Source organism: Polypterus senegalus, chromosome 6, assembly GCF_016835505.1.
Source record: "Polypterus senegalus isolate Bchr_013 chromosome 6, ASM1683550v1, whole genome shotgun sequence".
Lineage (NCBI taxonomy): Eukaryota > Metazoa > Chordata > Cladistia > Polypteriformes > Polypteridae > Polypterus > Polypterus senegalus.
In genome coordinates this window covers 45,127,677-45,146,154 of record NC_053159.1, presented here as the reverse complement: position 1 = coordinate 45,146,154, position 18,478 = coordinate 45,127,677, and the positions used below count along the sequence as shown (strand labels likewise).

Here is an 18,478-nt window from a genome sequence, read left to right as displayed (position 1 = left end):
CACCATCGATCAAAGAACTGTCACTTACTGAGTGGTTTCCATGCCCAGAGATGGCACCTACCTTTTCCATTCTCTTTGTTACATATTGCACGGCCATATCAGGCTCACTCTTGATATCCGGAGGAACATTGTGTCTTATGTATTGAATGACTGGGACAGGTTCAAGGTGTGGACTGATGACGGTACAGGAGATAATTATACTACACAGGAGCACTAGAACAGTGAAATGCTTAAACCCTTCACCTATGCATCTGCATGTGAGTTGATGGCTGCCGGTGAATTGTTCGGTTGTCGCTTTCAAGTGGACCGAAATGGCCAAATATTTTACACCTTTCGACAACTGCTAATGCCTCTTAAACATCTTAGATTGACAGGTCACAATTTCAGTAGTAGACACTTTGATGTTTATGAATGTTTAAACTCTCAAAAGCTGGAAGTGAAGTTATCGATGAAACCGGTTGTATACTTAAAACACTTGACAGATGCCAAATGTCTCTTCAACACAAGTCCTACAAATACTGTCGTAATTGAAACAAACCATGAAACTCAAACTGATTATGACAGCAGCAATCCAAGCTGTGAGATTTGAAACAAGATTACTGTTCAATGGCCAACTGTATGTTGCATGCTCAAGAGTAAGCTCAGCGCACAGCTTGGTCATATTACAACTGGAGGGCCGAACTGACAATGTGGTATACAAAGAAATCCTTAACAAATAATTATTGGTATATTTTCCCTCAGTTTAAAAAGGTTTAATTTTCTTCTTAATAAAAATTTTAAGGCAGTACTTCACCGCTGCGAAGTGCGGGTATTTTGCTAGTAGTTACTGTATATAAAAATAACTTCTGTACATAGTCTACTTCATGTTGTCATGAAATGTACTGATTCATTTTTCTTACACTTTGTGATTAAAACTCCTTTCTGTCTTTATTCGATTATCAATAAAATATAATGCCTAAACTGATATTTAAAGAATTAATTTCTTGTACTTAAGATAACATTACCAAGCTCTTTTAATCCAAATCAGGTCTGCACAGAGCACGAGGCTATTCAGACAATATTGGATGCAAGACAGCTTTTGAGTATGTTATGTTTTCTTGTCCACGAGGAAGCCTGGTGTGCTCAAATATGCTTTAAGTTACTCCTCACACTGAGGATTAGCCTAGAATATAAATGTCTGTACTACATACATTTTTCATGCAGCTTCTCTCTGCCTTTGTAGGAAATACCTTTTGATGCAATCCGGTACATGACTGGTGAGTGCAACTATGGAGGCCGGGTGACAGATGACTGGGACCGACGCACATTACGAAGCATCCTTTCCAAGTTTTACAGCAATGAGATAACAGGCAACCCTGACTACAAGTTTGACTCTAGTGGCTTATATTATGCACCGCCGGAGGGAGAGGTATGTTTTCATTTGTGAACAGTCATAAGAACATAAGGAAACCACTTAGCCCAATGTCTCTTGTCAATAAGCAACATTCAAAAGCAGTTTTAAATGTAAAGACCTATAGCTTATGAAATGTTTTATATTTGACGTTAGTGTAATATGATACACTTTATTACCTAAGCTATACCAGTAATATTTTGTTAGTTTTAATTGCAACAAACTCATATTCAAACTTCATATTTTGTCATATTTCAGTATTGCATTTTCTTACATTGATTACCATGTTGACAGAGTTTCTAGCAGTGCTGTCTGTCACCTCCAGGTACTTGAGTTCATTTCACAGACTGTTCTCTGTTCATGTTCATTCTCCCCTGTGCACAACATGGGTTTCCTTCTACATTTTAAAAACATCAAGGTTAAGCTGAGGGGTAAATCTGAATTGGCCTTGTATCAATGAGTGTGTGTGTGTGTTGGAGTCTGCTATATGTTGGTCTGACGTGATATTCGCGATTAATTCTTGCTGTGTATTGATGTTGCTATGATTAGCCTCAACCCACAGTAATCCTGTACAAGAAGGATACCATTTTTAAAAAATGGTTGGATGTTTTAAGATTTTCTAATGTAAGAAATTTGTCGATAAATGATTATCAGCATAAAATCTCTGATGTAGTGTTAATTGGCAAAGTTCACCAAAGCGTTTTTTGCTACAAATATGCTGTGTTTACTGGTGTCCTTGTTCAATGAATATTTTCTTGGAAATCTGGTGTGCTTCTAACCTAGGCAAACATTTTTTCCCAGTCCCCCATGATACTTTGTGAGACCAACATGAAGTCACAGCGCTGTAACAGCCATGCGCAGAACTTTCACGCCTGCATACTGTAAAACTGCTGCCTGATCAATCTGCTTCATGCATTCAAAACAAAGCAGTATTGCAGTATTTTTATTTGAGGGTCCATTAGCTTACCGTAATGAAAATATTGCCACTAGATATATAACACTGATCCAGCACAGCGCCGTATGACTATTTGTGCATGCATAGTTAGCTATTTGCAGCTAGAGTCAAAATAAGCTTTAAAGGAAAGTCAGAAAACACAACATCTGGTGAAATAATAATACTAATAATTAATGATTTATTGCTTTTTATGAAATGTTTCTCTCTTCCTGATGGAAGAAAAAAGTGCCAAATATCTGGATACAACATAGATCAAAAACAAAAAAAGACATTCCTTCAAGCAATGAAAAGAAGCAGTACTACTCAGTCAGACTTTGTGGTATAGCCAAAGTCTACTTGTGCACAAATACTGGAAGTCTGTGAGTGCAATGATGTGTGTGTATATATATATATATATATATATATATATATATACATACATATATATATATATATATATATATATATATATATATATATATATAGGCGGCATGGTGGCGCAGTGGTAGCACTGCTGCCTCGCAGTTAGGGGACCCGGGTTCCCCGTGTCTGCGTGGGTTTCCTCCGGGCACTCTGGTTTCCTCCCACGATCCAAAGACATGCAGGTTAGGTGGATTGGCAATTCTGAATTGGCCCTAGTGTGTGATTGGTGTGTGGGTGTGTTTGTGTGTGTCCTGCGGTGGGTTGGCACCCCGCCCAGGATTGGTTCCTGCCTTGTGCCCTGTGTTGGCTGGGATTGGCTCCGGCAGACCCCCGTGACCCTATTTGGATTCAGTGGGTTAGAAAATGGATGGATGGATATATATATATATATATATATATATATATATATATATATATATATATATATATATATATATATATGGAAGAGAAGGTCTGTTATACGGTTTGCATATTTGCAGCTGGAGATCCACAAAGGGAGAAAATGAATCACATATCAAAAGTAGTTTTTTATTCCTGCCAGGGGTCTTCATCTTCTTTAATGCTAAAAACAAGAAATCGACAGCAGAAACACGAAACGCAGTGTACAGCATTTCATGCAGTTCGTGCTCAGTGGTATACATTGAAAAAGAATCGCAACACGTATACAGGAACACTGCAACGCCATCAGAAGAAAGGACCCACTAGCATTGATCTATACGCACACTAAATCAACAGGACATACATTTAACTGGGACAGTGTACAAGTAAAATTCAAGGCCAGTACGAAAAGTGCCAGAGAACTGGCCGAATCCTGGTTATCAAATGAGAATGCCATCAACAGACACTTGGACATAAATCCAGCAAATGCAAACTTAAGAACATATTCATAATAAACAAGACTTCACACCCAATACCCACCCCACTCCTGACCATACTGACTTAGCCACCTCTCCCCCCGCCCCCACATAATTTTTTTGCTATATATTGCCTTTGATTCTTGTAAGTCTAAGCATTATCCTCTGATGAAGACCCCTGGCAGGGGTTGAAAGCTCAGGAATAAAAAACTACTTCTGATACGTGATTCATTTTCTCCCTTTGTGGATCTCCAGCTGCAAATATATATATATATTGTGGTCCCAGGAGGACCGGAGGAGGGCTTGTGCCTCCTCCAGACCGCGAGGGGGCGTCCATCCTGGTTACATTGGGGGCCTCGGGTAAAGGGCTTGGAAGCCCAGCCCTATAGGGACCCGTGGCCACCGCCAGGCAGCGCCCCGGTGCCGGAATATCCCAGGAGCCCAGCATTTCTGCCACACCAGGAAGTGCTGGGAGGAAGATGACAGGGGACACCCGGACGGCTTCCAGGTGCGCAGCCGGCACTTCCGCCACACAGGGGCGTGGCTACTGGGGAATGCCGGGAAGCAGCTGGAGCCCATCCGGGTTCCTATTTAAGGGGCCGCCTCCCTCCAGTCATCGGCAGAAGTTGGGTGGAAGAGGACGGAGCTGGAGGGAGGACAAGAGGCGGTCAAGAGAAAGAAAGGCACAGAGACTGTGAGGCCTGGACATTTGGGGGAACGGTGCTGGAGGCACTGGGAAGTGCACTGAGTTAAAGATGGTAAATATTGTAAATAAATAGTGTTTGTGGGTGAACATACGATGTCCGTCTGCCTGTGGCATGGTGGTGCAGTTGTTAGCAGAGCTGCCTTGTGGCTCAGATCACATTTTTGGCCACAATAATAAGTCCAACATAGCTTATAGGGAGATTTAAAACACCCTGTTACCATTGTAATTGGTGCAAAACTAGTTCAGTTCCTCTTTCCCCATTGACTTCAATGCATTTCATTGAATTCGGTGAGGTTCCCGAACATTTCAGTGATTTCACTGAACTCAATGTGAAGCAAACTCTATGGGGTTTGCTCAACTTTCTAGCCTCATGTGTTAAATGTTCTTTAGATCATATTTAGATAACTGACTGACTGATTACTGACTATGTTTGCTTCTATGATGTTTTCACACTTTCTCTGTGTCTGCATTGTTTTTTCTTTGGATACTTCACTGGATACTTCAATTTTCCTACTGGCAATCCATTCTGGGCCAGCTCCTGTCTTGTATTCATTGCTTCTTGAGTAGACTGTGGCATCCTGTAACTTAGAATTGGATTAAGTGTTATATAAATTAATGTACTTTAATTATTAGACTATTCTATATACAATAGATAAATATAAAACACCATGAACCTTAATCTATATGAATTGCCAAAAGTTAAACTATATCAAATGTCTTTATGGAAGCCAGCATTTACTTTTTTTTTATCTCTCTATTATGTTCCTTGATTTTCAGAGGCTAATATAAGATCACTCCAAAGATTAAGAGGAGCACATGCATTTGAAAAATGTCACAATCAGAGCCATGCAATCAGCAACTTCCTAAAAATAGCTCATGCATTAGCATATTCCTCCAACAGGCTTTATACCTGTAGATCTCAAGCTTGAGGAAGAAGACCCCATGGGGCTGCTAAATTATAATCCCTACCAATTGCTTAATCAGAGGCCAATTACTACCTTTAATTGCATTTCTTATTTAATTAGCTTCCGAGTTAGTTTTAAAGGATTTACAGGATATGCATTCACCTTTCTTAGGAATGCAGAAATATGTATTACTTTCATTATTTAAGAAAAATGTCCATTTTATTTTAACAGCTTTTTTGATGACAACATACTGTAAACAAAGCACATATTTATGAGAACACAAAAGCATCATTCATTTAAGCAGGAAATCTAATGAATGACATGAATTAACGTCAGATTGGGAAATTATTAGGAATGAAAACTACAGTAGCTGCATGGGGACTCGGCTTCGACTAAGACAGACACACTTGTCTTGCAGTTTCATTTATCCAAATATTTTCTGACATCTTTATTTAATTTCAGAGTTACAGAGAACTTATGTTTATCTCTGCACCGTTCAGAACAAAGCAGTCATTGTTCTAAGTTATCACTTTTTATGCCTTAACTCTTAAGCCTTTTGCATATTTTTTCTAGACATTTGTAAATGATTTTCCATCATGCTAGTACAGTATATAAGCAGAAATATAGTCCCGCTATGCTACATATAATATACTAGGGGGCTCTGCCCCCTGCTCACTTCGCTCGCCCAACGCCGGGTTTGGTTAACCGGATATACAATTTAAAGAGATTGTTATTATGATTTCACTCATTTTTTATTTCTTGATATTTGCCACTTCGCGTCTCTGCCGCTCACGTTGTGAGGACGGGGGCTAAACACATGCGTTCCACTGAAACCCCCTCTTAAATTGTGATACAATAGGAAACAAATACATTTATTTTTATACCTCGTATTTGCTCAATCAGCTGCTTGCTTGCTTCCTGCTGCTGTCGCCGAGCTGCTTGATCTGCATGTACAGCAGCTGTCCTTTTGTCTTACTGGCTTGTCTCGTGGGACATTAAAGTGTCTACGAGAAAATCATGATTCGTCTCCTTCCAAGCCTTCCAAATTTTTTTTTTTTTTTTTTAGAGAGATATGTCTAGTAACAAGCATGAGTGAATTTTGCTTAAAACTGGGTGGAACAATTAGATAGCTAACTGAGTGTCACAAAGATCAGAAGTTCTCTTGTTAACCTGATCCGCCAACAACCTTATGATTATGATAAACTGTGCCAAAGAGAAGTAGTAGTAGTAGTAGTAATTTATATAGCGCCCTTCACAGACAAAAGGTCACAGAGCACTGAACAGCAAATACAGTACAATACAACAGTTAAAACAAAACATAAACAAAAACAATAAAAATAATAAATAAACAATCAGGATATATTCAGCAATGATTAAAAGCCTGTTTAAAAAGAAATGTTTTCAGTTGTTTTTTAAAAGAATCAACAGGCTCAGCTGCATGCCGACTATAAGGCAGGCTATTCCATAGTTTTGGTGCCACAGACTGAAAGGCACGATCCCATTGGTTTTTAGCCGAGTGGGTGGGACAACGAGAAGGCCCTATTGCCCAGATCTAAGAGTCCGACAAGTTGTATAGCGTTGGAGCAGACTGGTTAGGTACTCAGGAGCTTGTCCATGCAAAGCTCTGAAAGTAAGTACCAAAACTTTAAAATAAATTCTATAAAACATTGGGAGCCAGTGCAGTGTGCGCAGAATGGGAGTGATATGATCACTCTGGCTAGCGCGACTTAGGATCCTGGCAGCTGCATTTTGGACTAACTAAAGACATGTGAGAGAGGACTTGCTCAAACCCGTAAAGGGAGCATTACAGTAATCAAGTCATGAGGAAATAAAAGAATGAACAAGCATCTCCAATTCTGATTTTGAAACAGCATTTCTTAGTTTAGAAACATTTCTTAAATGAAAGAAACACGAGTGGCTGACTAATCTTACATATTCATTAAGCGTCATGGACTCGTCAAAAATAACCCCAAGGTTACGTAAACTCGACTTAATAACAGGAAAGACAGAAGATCATTTTAAGCTAATCTCAGAATGAAGATCAGGAGGAGCAACAATTAGTACCTCAGTCTTTCCTGAATTCAACTGTAGGTTATTACTACTGAGCCAGTCGTTAACGTGAGACAGATAATCAACCAATGTGACCAAAGTATTAACTTGGTTAGGTTTAAATAAAAAATAAAGCTGTAAATCATCTGCATTGAGATGATACGAGATATCCTTAAAAGAGTTAGGAATCTGTGATGGGGGAAGAATATATAAAGAGAAAAGTACAGGTCCAAGGACCGATTCCTGTGGCACTCCATATGTCAAAGGAACAGTCGAATAAAAAGTCTCCTAAAAACGCCACTATTAAAAATATGTTTGTTGCATGTGGACAGAGCACAATGCACGTGTTAAAAATAAGCATAGCCTGTTACAAGGGAAGAACCTTTCTGTACACTCAGATTATACATTGGCATTGGAAGACATCGCGCGTGAACAGCACATGGTCACAGGTGCTGTGTGTGTCTCTTTTGTTCATTAAATTAATGATAGTGTAGGAGTCAATGTGAGTTTGAAAGAACTGGCAGCTATGTTTGTGAAAATATGAACTGCAAAATATGCACTTGGAAGTCAACGATGTGTCACGCTCTGTCAATAGGATTGCCTGTAAGACAGTTTCTAATGGAAGAGCCACAGGAGTTTCAGATTTCAGTACTCAACATACCTGAATCATCAAGTCAGCCTAATGACACCAGCAGAAGAATGCCAAGGCCGCACAGCGCATGTCTAAGTGAATAACATTTCTGTCTAACAGTTAAGGCATACATGCCATGTCAGAATAGCTGCAATGTTTTAACACAGAGTATATAAATCATAATGCTTATCTAGTGATGCAATAATCAAAATGACAGAAAGATATCATAGCACACAGAAGCACGGCTCAAAGACGTGCAGCCATGTAGCTCTCACTATGCTCATTTAAATGCACAAATTAATCATTATGTTTCAGTTACCTTGTGCTACTGAGCTCCTGAATTGAAAACATCGATTTTAGCTTTTTATTTTCTCTCAGAGCCAAGTTTTTTATTCAGTTTCTTTTGTTCACTATCCAAATCCCTGGCGGCATTTTAAAGCGCATGGACAGGAGAAATTGGGGGCAGGTGTTTCAGGAAGAAGCCCTGTGGGGTATATCCTGCTATTCACTGCATAGTTTATAATGGGTTGCCTCCAGTCATATATTCTCATTCAAGAGTGACATCTGGCCCTGCAAAACTAGCAGAAATATGATCTACTCCAAAAACAGTTTTGAGGATCAGCAATTCTTTCTCTTTGCTTTTTAATATTTGGAGTTTTTTGGATTTTTGAACCTTTGGTCTCATCCCTCAATGATAAATTTTTTGTACACACCATGGTTATGTTCTTCGCAGTATCATGCTTTTTGTCATTTTAACAATATCTCTGCCTGTTTCTTTTATTATTATTTGCAAAAAAGTTGTTTACTTAACTCTGCAGTGTCCATATCAACAAATTATATTTCAGTTAATGCCAAACATTTACAAGTCGTAAGTGTTCACTTTCACTTTGATGCCTGATTTAAAGGTAAGCCCAAGCAACCAAGTCGGTATAAAGAATCTGCAGAAGATAAATGATATGGTGTGATGGCCTGGAAGTAGATAAATATTTCAGTTTGTCACATCCAGTGAGGCTGATCCATAATTATAGTGCATACGGCTCTCTGTCTGTGAAGTGTTCAGGTATTTTCACAACTGATTTGTACTCTTTTCTTGTAGTACAACAGCTACATAGAATATACCAAAACTCTCCCTTTGAACTCAGCCCCAGAGATCTTTGGAATGAACGCCAATGCTGATATCACCAAGGACCAATCGGAAACCCAACTTCTGTTTGACTGCATCTTGCTTACCCAGGTACTCACCTCAAAAGCTTTCAGTTAGAAACTTTCTGGATGTTAAAAATGTTTTGATGCCATTACTTTGTGTCACATTAATAATCCTAGTGTTATTTTGAACAGGATCACAGTAATGCATGATGTCACTTAAGATATTTATATCAGCTCATTTTTCCAATCAATGATTAGCAGAAAGCTATTAAGAATTCTGCCTAAAGGTTACTGCATTTTCTCTTGCAGATTTCCTTTATTAGAATTCATGATGATCTCTTTAGCCTGGTATAATTATATCTTTGTTTTTTTGTGGTTAAGTTTATTGTATTCAAGTACTATAGCTTCCCATAATGAACAACTATGCTTTTCTTCATGAGGCCACTTTTGTTATCAGATGAGAAGAAGAAGCAGTTGTTTCTAATTGTAACTTTTATATATCAAGGAAACAAAGAACAACTAATTAACCTGAATATTTGGTTGCCTCAGTTAGTATGAAGAATGAATAAAGTTTTTATGTCTCTTTGAAATGTGCAGTTTGTATTTAAAATGCTATCCCTTAAGGCTCACCCCACTTGTAAATACATTCTTGTATTCATTTTCTAAAATCTTCTTATCATGCTGTCTGAAGATGCTAACAATTCCTTTTTTTTTGCTTTAGTTTAGTTCACCAACTGCTGTGGGTTAGTTGAGATCACTCCACAAAATGAAGTTAGATGCAGAGAGGCCAGGTGACCTCCCGAACACTGTAGCCCAGAGTACTAAAGAATGCAATGCTTTCCATTGTTCTTATGGTTTTTGCAAGTCCTGCAAGTTTAATTGGAACAATGGAGCCCCAACATTTATTTGCGCAAGTGTTTTTTAAAGATGAAATACTGGCATGATTCTTAGTGTGCTGCATTTTGATCATACGTTTTAATTTAAGCATAACATGCAACAATAAAAAACATGTTGTTCTAAAGTCCACTTCTCCAGGCAAAAATGTGGGAATGGCCATTTACAACAGCATTGTTCTTTTGGACAAATGTACCAAACATGACCTTGGCATTATCTACTATATTCCACTAGAAGTGCAAATACACGATTTTGTGGATTTATCCCTGAGGAAACTGCTGAAATCTCCTAGGCATTAGAATTTGAAAGATGCCCCCACTACAGCAGGTGGTGTGTGACAAAATCTTGCTTAACAGACCATTGTCAGACTCATTCAAAACTCTTTCATTTAATCTAAGGCTAAGACTAAAGTGGCTAAAATGATAAAATTCACTTCTAGTATGCAGATGACTGTGCTGTTTTTGACCATCAAAGCTCTAGACATCAGAAAAGCCAAGATTGTTTTGCCAGGATGTCTGTGGCTAACTCCGTCCATGGCAGTCATTATCTCTGGAGAAAGCTCTTAAAGTTGTTGACAATTTTTCATACTTCAGCAGCTATCACATGTGTTAGCATCTCCTTTAGGAAACTGTGCCAGTGAGTCTTTGACAATTATGGCTTTTAAAAAAAAAAGGAAATCAAGCTAATGGCTTGTAATGTCATTTACATCACCTTTCTCTGAACTCCGTAGAGTAGAGCAGCTTGGATTTAGTACCACTGTCACCTAAAAACTCTTGAAAGAGATATGGCATTATTGGTGTCTCCAAAAGATTCTTCATTTATAATGGGAGATCTGCTACATCAATTCAAATACCCCTATTGAGGCAAAGACGACCAACATTGAAGCTATGTTCCTATAGACATAGCTGCTCTAGACAAGCCACTGTATGAGAATATTTGACACCCATCTCCCCCAAATAAGTCTTTTACTCTCAACTGAGTCAAAGTCAGGGAACCCAAGGTGGTCTAAATGGTCTAAAAACATCCTCAAGGTCCACCTACAGAATGCCAGATAGACATCTTTTCATATGGTGGCTCATGGTTCATCAATGCAGCATTTAATTCTAAGACAGAACATTTCTCTGGTTAGGTAATCAAAAGACAGACATGAAAGGAGATGGAGGTGAAATCAGAATTGTAGGAATTTCCCTAAATTAATCTTTTGTCCCCAATCTCCCAAGTTGTATAACTTGAGAATGTGACTCCTCTGCCCCCTAAGTACACATATATTTTCATTAAACATCATTCTTATTTCAAATGGCCATTGAAATGCCACTTCACTGAGCAGAATAACACCGAAGGCCTTTAAAGCAGTAAACACATTAATTTTTCCTCCCTCCGCCCCCATCCATTGGAATAGAAAGTAGTTAAGAAATAAAATCCGTCAGTCCTCTATACTTTATTCTGTGTGCTTTGTAATGTAACGGTGACATGACAAAAAGTTTTTCTAATTATATTTTCTTTTGGACTTATATATCTCTGTGAATCTTCTGTCTTAATAACTGTTCATTTCAGTACTAGCATAATAAATATAATTGATTTAATTTAATGATACGTTCATTTTACTGTTTAAAACATAATTGGCATTACACAAAAATCAATTGAATCATATTGTTGTCTAAATTTCTACGTCATTCCAAACGAAACAGTATGAAAAGGATATTCACTTAGATCAGGGGTTGCCAAGTCCGGTCCTGGAGGACCACCGTGGCTGCAGGTTTTCATTCTAACCCTTTTTTTTAATAAGTGCCCTGTTTGTGCGGCTAATTCACTTCTTGTAAATTCATTTTAATTGAATTGCTTTTTTAAGATTTGTTCCCATGAATTTCTTAATCGTTTCCCTGAATTACTTCATTCCTTTCCTTAAATGGCACCCAAACAGAAATGAAATGTGAAGTTAGTGAGCCAACAGAAGACCAAGTAAGTCAGAGCCTCAAACATCAACCAATTTTACTCCAACAAGCTGCTTAATGAGATGCTGATTCTTGTCGTTAATTAAACCCGTTCTTTAATTTCGTGGCTTGTTACTGCTCTCGTGGTGCATTAGCAGACATTTCCGAAATTGTTGATTTTCTCTTTTCTAAGAGCACTTTTTAAATGTTTTGTGGACCTGAGCAGATCAACATTCCTGAGACCTTCATCTTTCTTTATTTTCAGATATTGTATGATGGACAACAGTTGTTTTGGCTCATTTTGTATCTCATTATTGTTTGGCTGCTAATTAAGGAAAAAGAAACAATTAAGGGGTCTGAGTCTTCAAGAATAAGTGAATTAAAATTCGTTCAAAAGAAGTTAATTAGCAGCAAAAACAGGTCACTCATTAAGAAAAGCGTTAGAATGAAAACCTGCAGCCACGCTGGTCCTCCAGGAGTGGAGTAGGCGACCCCTGACTTAGATGCTAGCATGCTAAATAGGAACAGTCTCTATTCTGGACTTTAGGAAATGTGAAATAGCAGATGTGACTGTTATACCCCAAAGTTGAATCTGGATGGCTGAGGTTGGTGTCTTCTAGTTCATTGTGCCATCTTTAATCAGAACATCTATTCAATTTTTTTCAGGGAGTAGTGAGTATGATGTTTTATGGTAATGAATATATGCTATTGGTTACTTCAGATCCTAAGTGTTCATCCTGGTGAGGTTGGTCTACAGTATGACAAAAAGAGACTGGTATAATTTGTCAGTGACTGGCATCAGATTTACAGAGCTCATTACATTATACTGTCCATTGTACACATTTTCCTCTGAAAATTAATTCACACTTGCTTTGAATTTGTTTAGTATATTAGTAGGGTCATTTCTTACAAATATGTCACCTTATATCTCGTTCATTCTTCATTAATAAAAAGTCTGTTGTTCATTTTCTTTTACACACAATCACCTGCTATTATTTTTGCTTATTTTCTTCTGAACAGAGTGACAGTGCCGTAAGTAAACAATCTTATTATTCTTAATTTTGTATGTCTTAACTCATTCTTTTTTTCATTCTTTGGGATTTTCAAGGGTATCTTAATATTAACACTAAGATGTGGTATTGACAGAAGGCCAGCATTATCCTGTATAGGCATTTAGGTTGATGAATATGAAACGAGAGCAGATGGGAAAGATTATGTGGCATTTTGTCGTTGACAAATGGCCACATATGTCATACAGTTAAAGTAAAAAAAATGAATAATGAATACACACTGTGATAAGAAAAAAGGAGCAATTTGAGAATGATGTGGAATTGAGATTTATTATAGGTTCAGAAAATGGATGAATCGATATCAGGCCTTGCTTTTGACCATGCCTGTTAGCCTTGCCTCTTGTTTATTGTGCTCCTCCATCATCACCTGACCTTTGTGATATTTGTGTTGCAGCATGTAAGTGGCTTTGGTGCTCTCTAACTGTGTTATTTTGTGGATCTCTTTACGGTAGTTGTTTCTGAATGTCTTGTGTTATTAAAATTTTCATGTTATTAGAGGCCCTGCTCTCATGTTTTGACTATAAGATTGTGCCAACTGAGTGTGCATTTAATTGCTGCTTTAACGCCTTGACCATTTACCAGTTGTTTGAATGCATTTTCTGTTGTTCCCACACCCCTGAATCTTTATTTGTTCCAGGCAAATAGTAGCTAACTGTGTTGACACAAGGCCTTTGTGATCTGGAACTGCTAGTCACATAACAGACAGTTAGCCATAAATATACAGAAAGAGACAAAGATCCAGCCCAGAATGATATGAGCACAGGGTGGCGTTGTGTTATATTATTTTACACAGCAAAGATGTTAAAAGTAAGTAGACAAAAGAGGAATGAAAGGAGAAGTGCTTTACACACAGAATCAGGTCCCAAGAATTTGGTGCTTTGTACAAACAATTCCCTTTCAACAATCCAGCATTGTGTGTGTTCTTTCATATAGAAATATACTGATAGCTCAGGAAGAAGTGACATGTCCATGCCCAGAAATAAAGATTATCTTAAGCTTTATCTGGTTTATGTGTGCAAAATGAGAGAAGTCGCAAAATCAACCGGAATGTTCAAGCAAATTATAGGAAAAAACCTGATCTAAATCCGTTAAGTAGTTCTCTTGTTTAAAGCAGACATACATTGGATTTTATATATTATATACTAGTAAATCTTTAAAATAATGTGCAGTTATAGTCTTAACAGCATTCTCAGCATTTCTGGAGCTTAGTAGAGCCAGATAACTATAAGAATCTTCACCAAGCAGCTCTGAAAATGTCTGCTTTGTTTGTGTCTCATTACCTCTGTGAGTCTGCCTTTTCTGACACGAATGTCATGAAATCAAAGTTCAGAACAAGACTGACAGATGAACATTGAAATGACTCCATAAGAGTGAACCAAAGTGGCTACACGCCATCATACACCTGCCTCTCTTGTTGACTCTGTGCAGTGCCAGTCATCTGACTAACTAAAAAAGACTGAATACACATCACACATGCAATGCAACTAGACATGTGAATACTCTTGTGAAGTGAAACAGTGACTTGTAACAAAATGACAAATGAATAAGGAATATCTGTGTATTTGTAATTGCATTGTTTTGTTTTGACAGCATTAATGTTTTAATTCAATAGTGTGAGATACACTAGAAAATGCATACAGACATACAAAATGCACTTGCAGGTGAACTAAATATTTTTTGCGATGTTTTAATGCAAAATGTGAGTTGTGGACACCAACATTTTGTAAATGTTCAGGCAAAACAAGCTTATTCAGTTTGTTTGGGTTAAAATAAGCTATGAGAATAAATGTTAGAAAACATGAGTAGCTCTCGGTGATTTTCATTTTGAAAAAGTAGCTCTCAGGGGAAAAAAGGTTGGAGACCCCTGATGTAGAGTGCGCACTATAGATATAATAGATAGATACCTACTTACTTTATTTATCCCAAGAGGAAATTTACCTTTTGCAGAACCTTAACAAATATATTACACCCATGTCTGCATGGGTTTTCCTATCACATTACCAAAGACCTGCAGGTTAGATAAATTGGAGATTCCAAACTGCTCCCAGTATGGGAAATAATGAGTCCTGCAGTGCACTAGCATTGTGCCTTCCATCCAATACTGCTGAGAAAGGTTCTGACCCCCCACAACCATGAATTGGATTAAGTGGGATTGGGAATGTTATATTTTGCCATGTCCTATAAATAGCTTGAATAAAGATCAAAGTTTAATGATGACAGTTCTACAACTTTTAGTGGGCGCCCAGGAAGGAATGTCTAGTTTATCGGTTAGCACAGAGTAAGCAAAGACATACCCACCATAATAAAAGGACAAATATCTGTGTTTCCATCCAGTACTAGTTGGTATGGGATTTGTAAAAGCAGTGCTAATGTTTGTGATGCGCCATCTGTTGAAATGAAAAATGCAGAACATGTTATTACTAAATGCATTACAAAATACATTACAATAGATGGTGCACTGCAAACATTAAGGCTAAATACGTCCAACAGAGAGTAACTGCTAGGAGGACAGAAATCAGGTTGTACACCTCAATAAAAGGACAAACGTCTGTGTGTGTGTGTGTGTCTGTCCAGTTGCTAGGGTTAGGAAGGAACATTTAAAAATGAGCAAAACATGTAGAAGGGTCAAAAAATTAAAAATAAAAATTATGACAAACTACCAAAAAAGTCTAAAAATGAGAAAATTGGTCTTTTTGGCCTATTCTGTTTCCTGATGTTATACAACAGCAACAGTAGCATGGTAGTAACTTTCTTACACCCTTTCATGCCACATGAGCGAGGTTTATAGCTGTAATGGTAAAGACTAATATCTTTGCATGGTGGGTATTGGATGAGTGAAAATAACGATAAATCGATGTACCCGTTTTGAAACCAAAGTTCCAAATCGATTAGACTAGAGTCACTAAACCAGGCGAAAACGGTAGCAACCACCACCACATTTTTCTAGTAAAACATTTTGACCATAAGAATTGTCAGTTCCATGAGTGATGTCAAGAGAAATGTGGCAAAAACAGACAGCTCTATCCAAAGATCAAAAGACCAAGGGATTGGAATCGAGTGTGTATTATTTTACCAGAAGAAATGGACAAGCCATGTACTGAATAAAAAACTGTGGTCTTTGTTGATTACTTAGATTTAAACTAGTCTTAGTTGACAAGCACAGCTAGTAAGCAAATAGTTTCTTTAACAGTAAATCCACTATTGAAATATGTAATGTAACTGTTTATAGCAGTAGAGCTCAGCCAGATCTGGGGGTAACTTTCTCATCCTGGTGCCAACACGAGGTGGCTTCTGTCATCTTTTTGAAACCAAAGGTAATGTGTATGCTACTAATGTGCTTGTTTTCTGTCACGGCAATGTGTTAACATTCAGCAGAATTAAAACTGTCTCTTAAATCTCACGAACAACAGTACCGTGCAGCATCTCCTTGTTAATTGCTAATTTTATTTTCATATCACAGTGTGTATTACATATTCCAGCTTCTTCTTTGTCTGTTTGTCTTTATATGTTAACTGTGACATATTCTAATATCAATAACTCTTTGGTTAAAAGTGTTTGTGATATAAGGTAGTAAATAAATGTGTTATGTATTGTAAATGTATAAGGTTTTTGTTTTACAGGATGGTATGGTGGCACAGTGTTTAATGCTAATACCTTACATTTCCAGGAAACTGAGTTCAATTTGTGGTCTCCTTACAGTCTATGTAGAGTTTGCAAGTTCTTCCCATGTTTGTAGTCTGTAGACTCTCTGCTTTTTCTCCATGCCCCAAAATATATAGATAAAGATAAGTGGCAATTCAAAATTACACGTATTTCAGTCAGAATTTAACAATTTGTGAAAGAAAATTGTATGTTATATGTTACCATATTATTGCAGCAAACGTATTGATTTTATTTTCACTCCATCATTTCAGCCTTTTTATATAAAAATAATTAAGCTGCAACATTTGAACCTTTAATGGCCCTGTTGCATTGCTTCTTCACCACAGTGTCTTAGCCCACAATGAACAAGTTAAGACATAACTTACTGCATTTCTGCGAGTATCTTTATTTAGTGACTACAAAAAATGGCCAAGTTTTCGACCTTGCCAAATATTCATTACTGTAAAAGAGAGGCATATTCGGGATCTCACATTTGCTGTCCATAGATACACACATGTGTCTTGTGTTTTTTTACTATTTGGCACGAATACTTCTTACAAAGGCTTTTTTCAGCTATTCAGCAGCATCTTCTCCATTTGTTCTTCTAAAGCTACAGAGTATAAGGGCTATCTGAAAATGGACACAGCTACTTACAAGAGCAGCTGCCATCATCTGCTGAAGTCACATTTGCAGTTGAAGGCATTGTTTACAGAAGCTTTACCAAATGCGAAGATCATTTTTTGTCATTTATGCTGGTACATTAACAGTAAACCATAGTTAGACATTACCAGGATGGGCTGAAGTTGGTTTGGTTGTCAATTTTGCTGACTACCAATCTATCAGTTCATTTCCTTATTCTATATTAGTCCATTTAAGGTCATGTGTAGCCAGGATTGGAGCCTGTACTGACTACAGCAGACACCCTGGAGTAGACAGCAGTCCATCACAGGGCATACACCTAAATGCAATCATTCACCCCAAACCTGTTTGGAGTTGCCAATCAGCCTCACACCCAAATCTTTGGGATATGGCAGGATACAAGAGAAAATCCTGAAGTACACAGGGATATCAGGCAAACTCCACCAAGACAGTAACCAGACGTGAAATGATATATGGGTTTCTGAAGGAATGCCTGCCATCATGCCACTCTTAGAAATGCAAGTTGTATCATGGGAGTGGGAAACTGGTACAGCTCCAAGGTGTAACTGTCTGCCTTGCAACAATAACCAAAAGTCGCCGTTGTCCTTGTCTGTGTAAATGAGAGTGGTGGCTGTAGTCTGAATTAAATCTGCATATAATGCACACCTTAGTTTAATAAAGTAAACCTGACTTCATTTTATATTATATTTCAATGTTTCAATAAAATATAGTCTAATGTTTTAATTAATATTGTTATTCCAAAACAAAAGTGCATTATGTGTGATTTTCTGACTACTTGGGATATAACCATCGGTGTTCTCAGTGTGCTTCTTTTTATTTACTCCTGTGTAAAAATATTTTTTAAATATAGGAATAGGAAATAGGAAACTAAACCAGATTGGTTAGATGTATTTTGTCATCTTCCCACTTGTATATATTTTCAGAGTATGCAAACATTCAAATCAATATTTTTTTAATGCATTAATAATCTGGAAAGGCTTTTCTTCTGAGTAGGCTAGTTTTACGAGGTTCTGCATGAGAAGTTTCAGGAAGCTGTGGAACTAACAAATGAAAGATAACTGTTTTTAATTTGGAATGCTAATATTTAGAGTTTCAGCAGAAATTCCCTTTTATGCCAGTAAGTATTAGAAATGACGATGGTCTGGTGATCTGTCGCACGCAACATTACTTTTTGCTAAACTGTTTTATTATGTTTAAGAATGTGTAGAATGTAACAATATAGAGTATTATTGAAATTTGCTTT

The 18,478-nt window shown here is 37.5% G+C and overlaps 1 protein-coding gene across 1 annotated transcript in view; it reads left to right on the top strand.

Annotated features, from left to right (window-relative positions):
• dnah7 (dynein, axonemal, heavy chain 7) overlaps nucleotides 1-18,478 on the top strand; it is a 422,487-nt gene that overhangs the window by 372,951 nt on the left and 31,058 nt on the right. Inside the window, exons 55-56 of the mRNA XM_039755900.1 lie at nucleotides 1,223-1,408; nucleotides 8,989-9,126. Of these exons, the coding sequence (XP_039611834.1) occupies nucleotides 1,223-1,408; nucleotides 8,989-9,126 (324 nt within the window). The remainder of the gene's footprint in view (nucleotides 1-1,222; nucleotides 1,409-8,988; nucleotides 9,127-18,478) is intronic.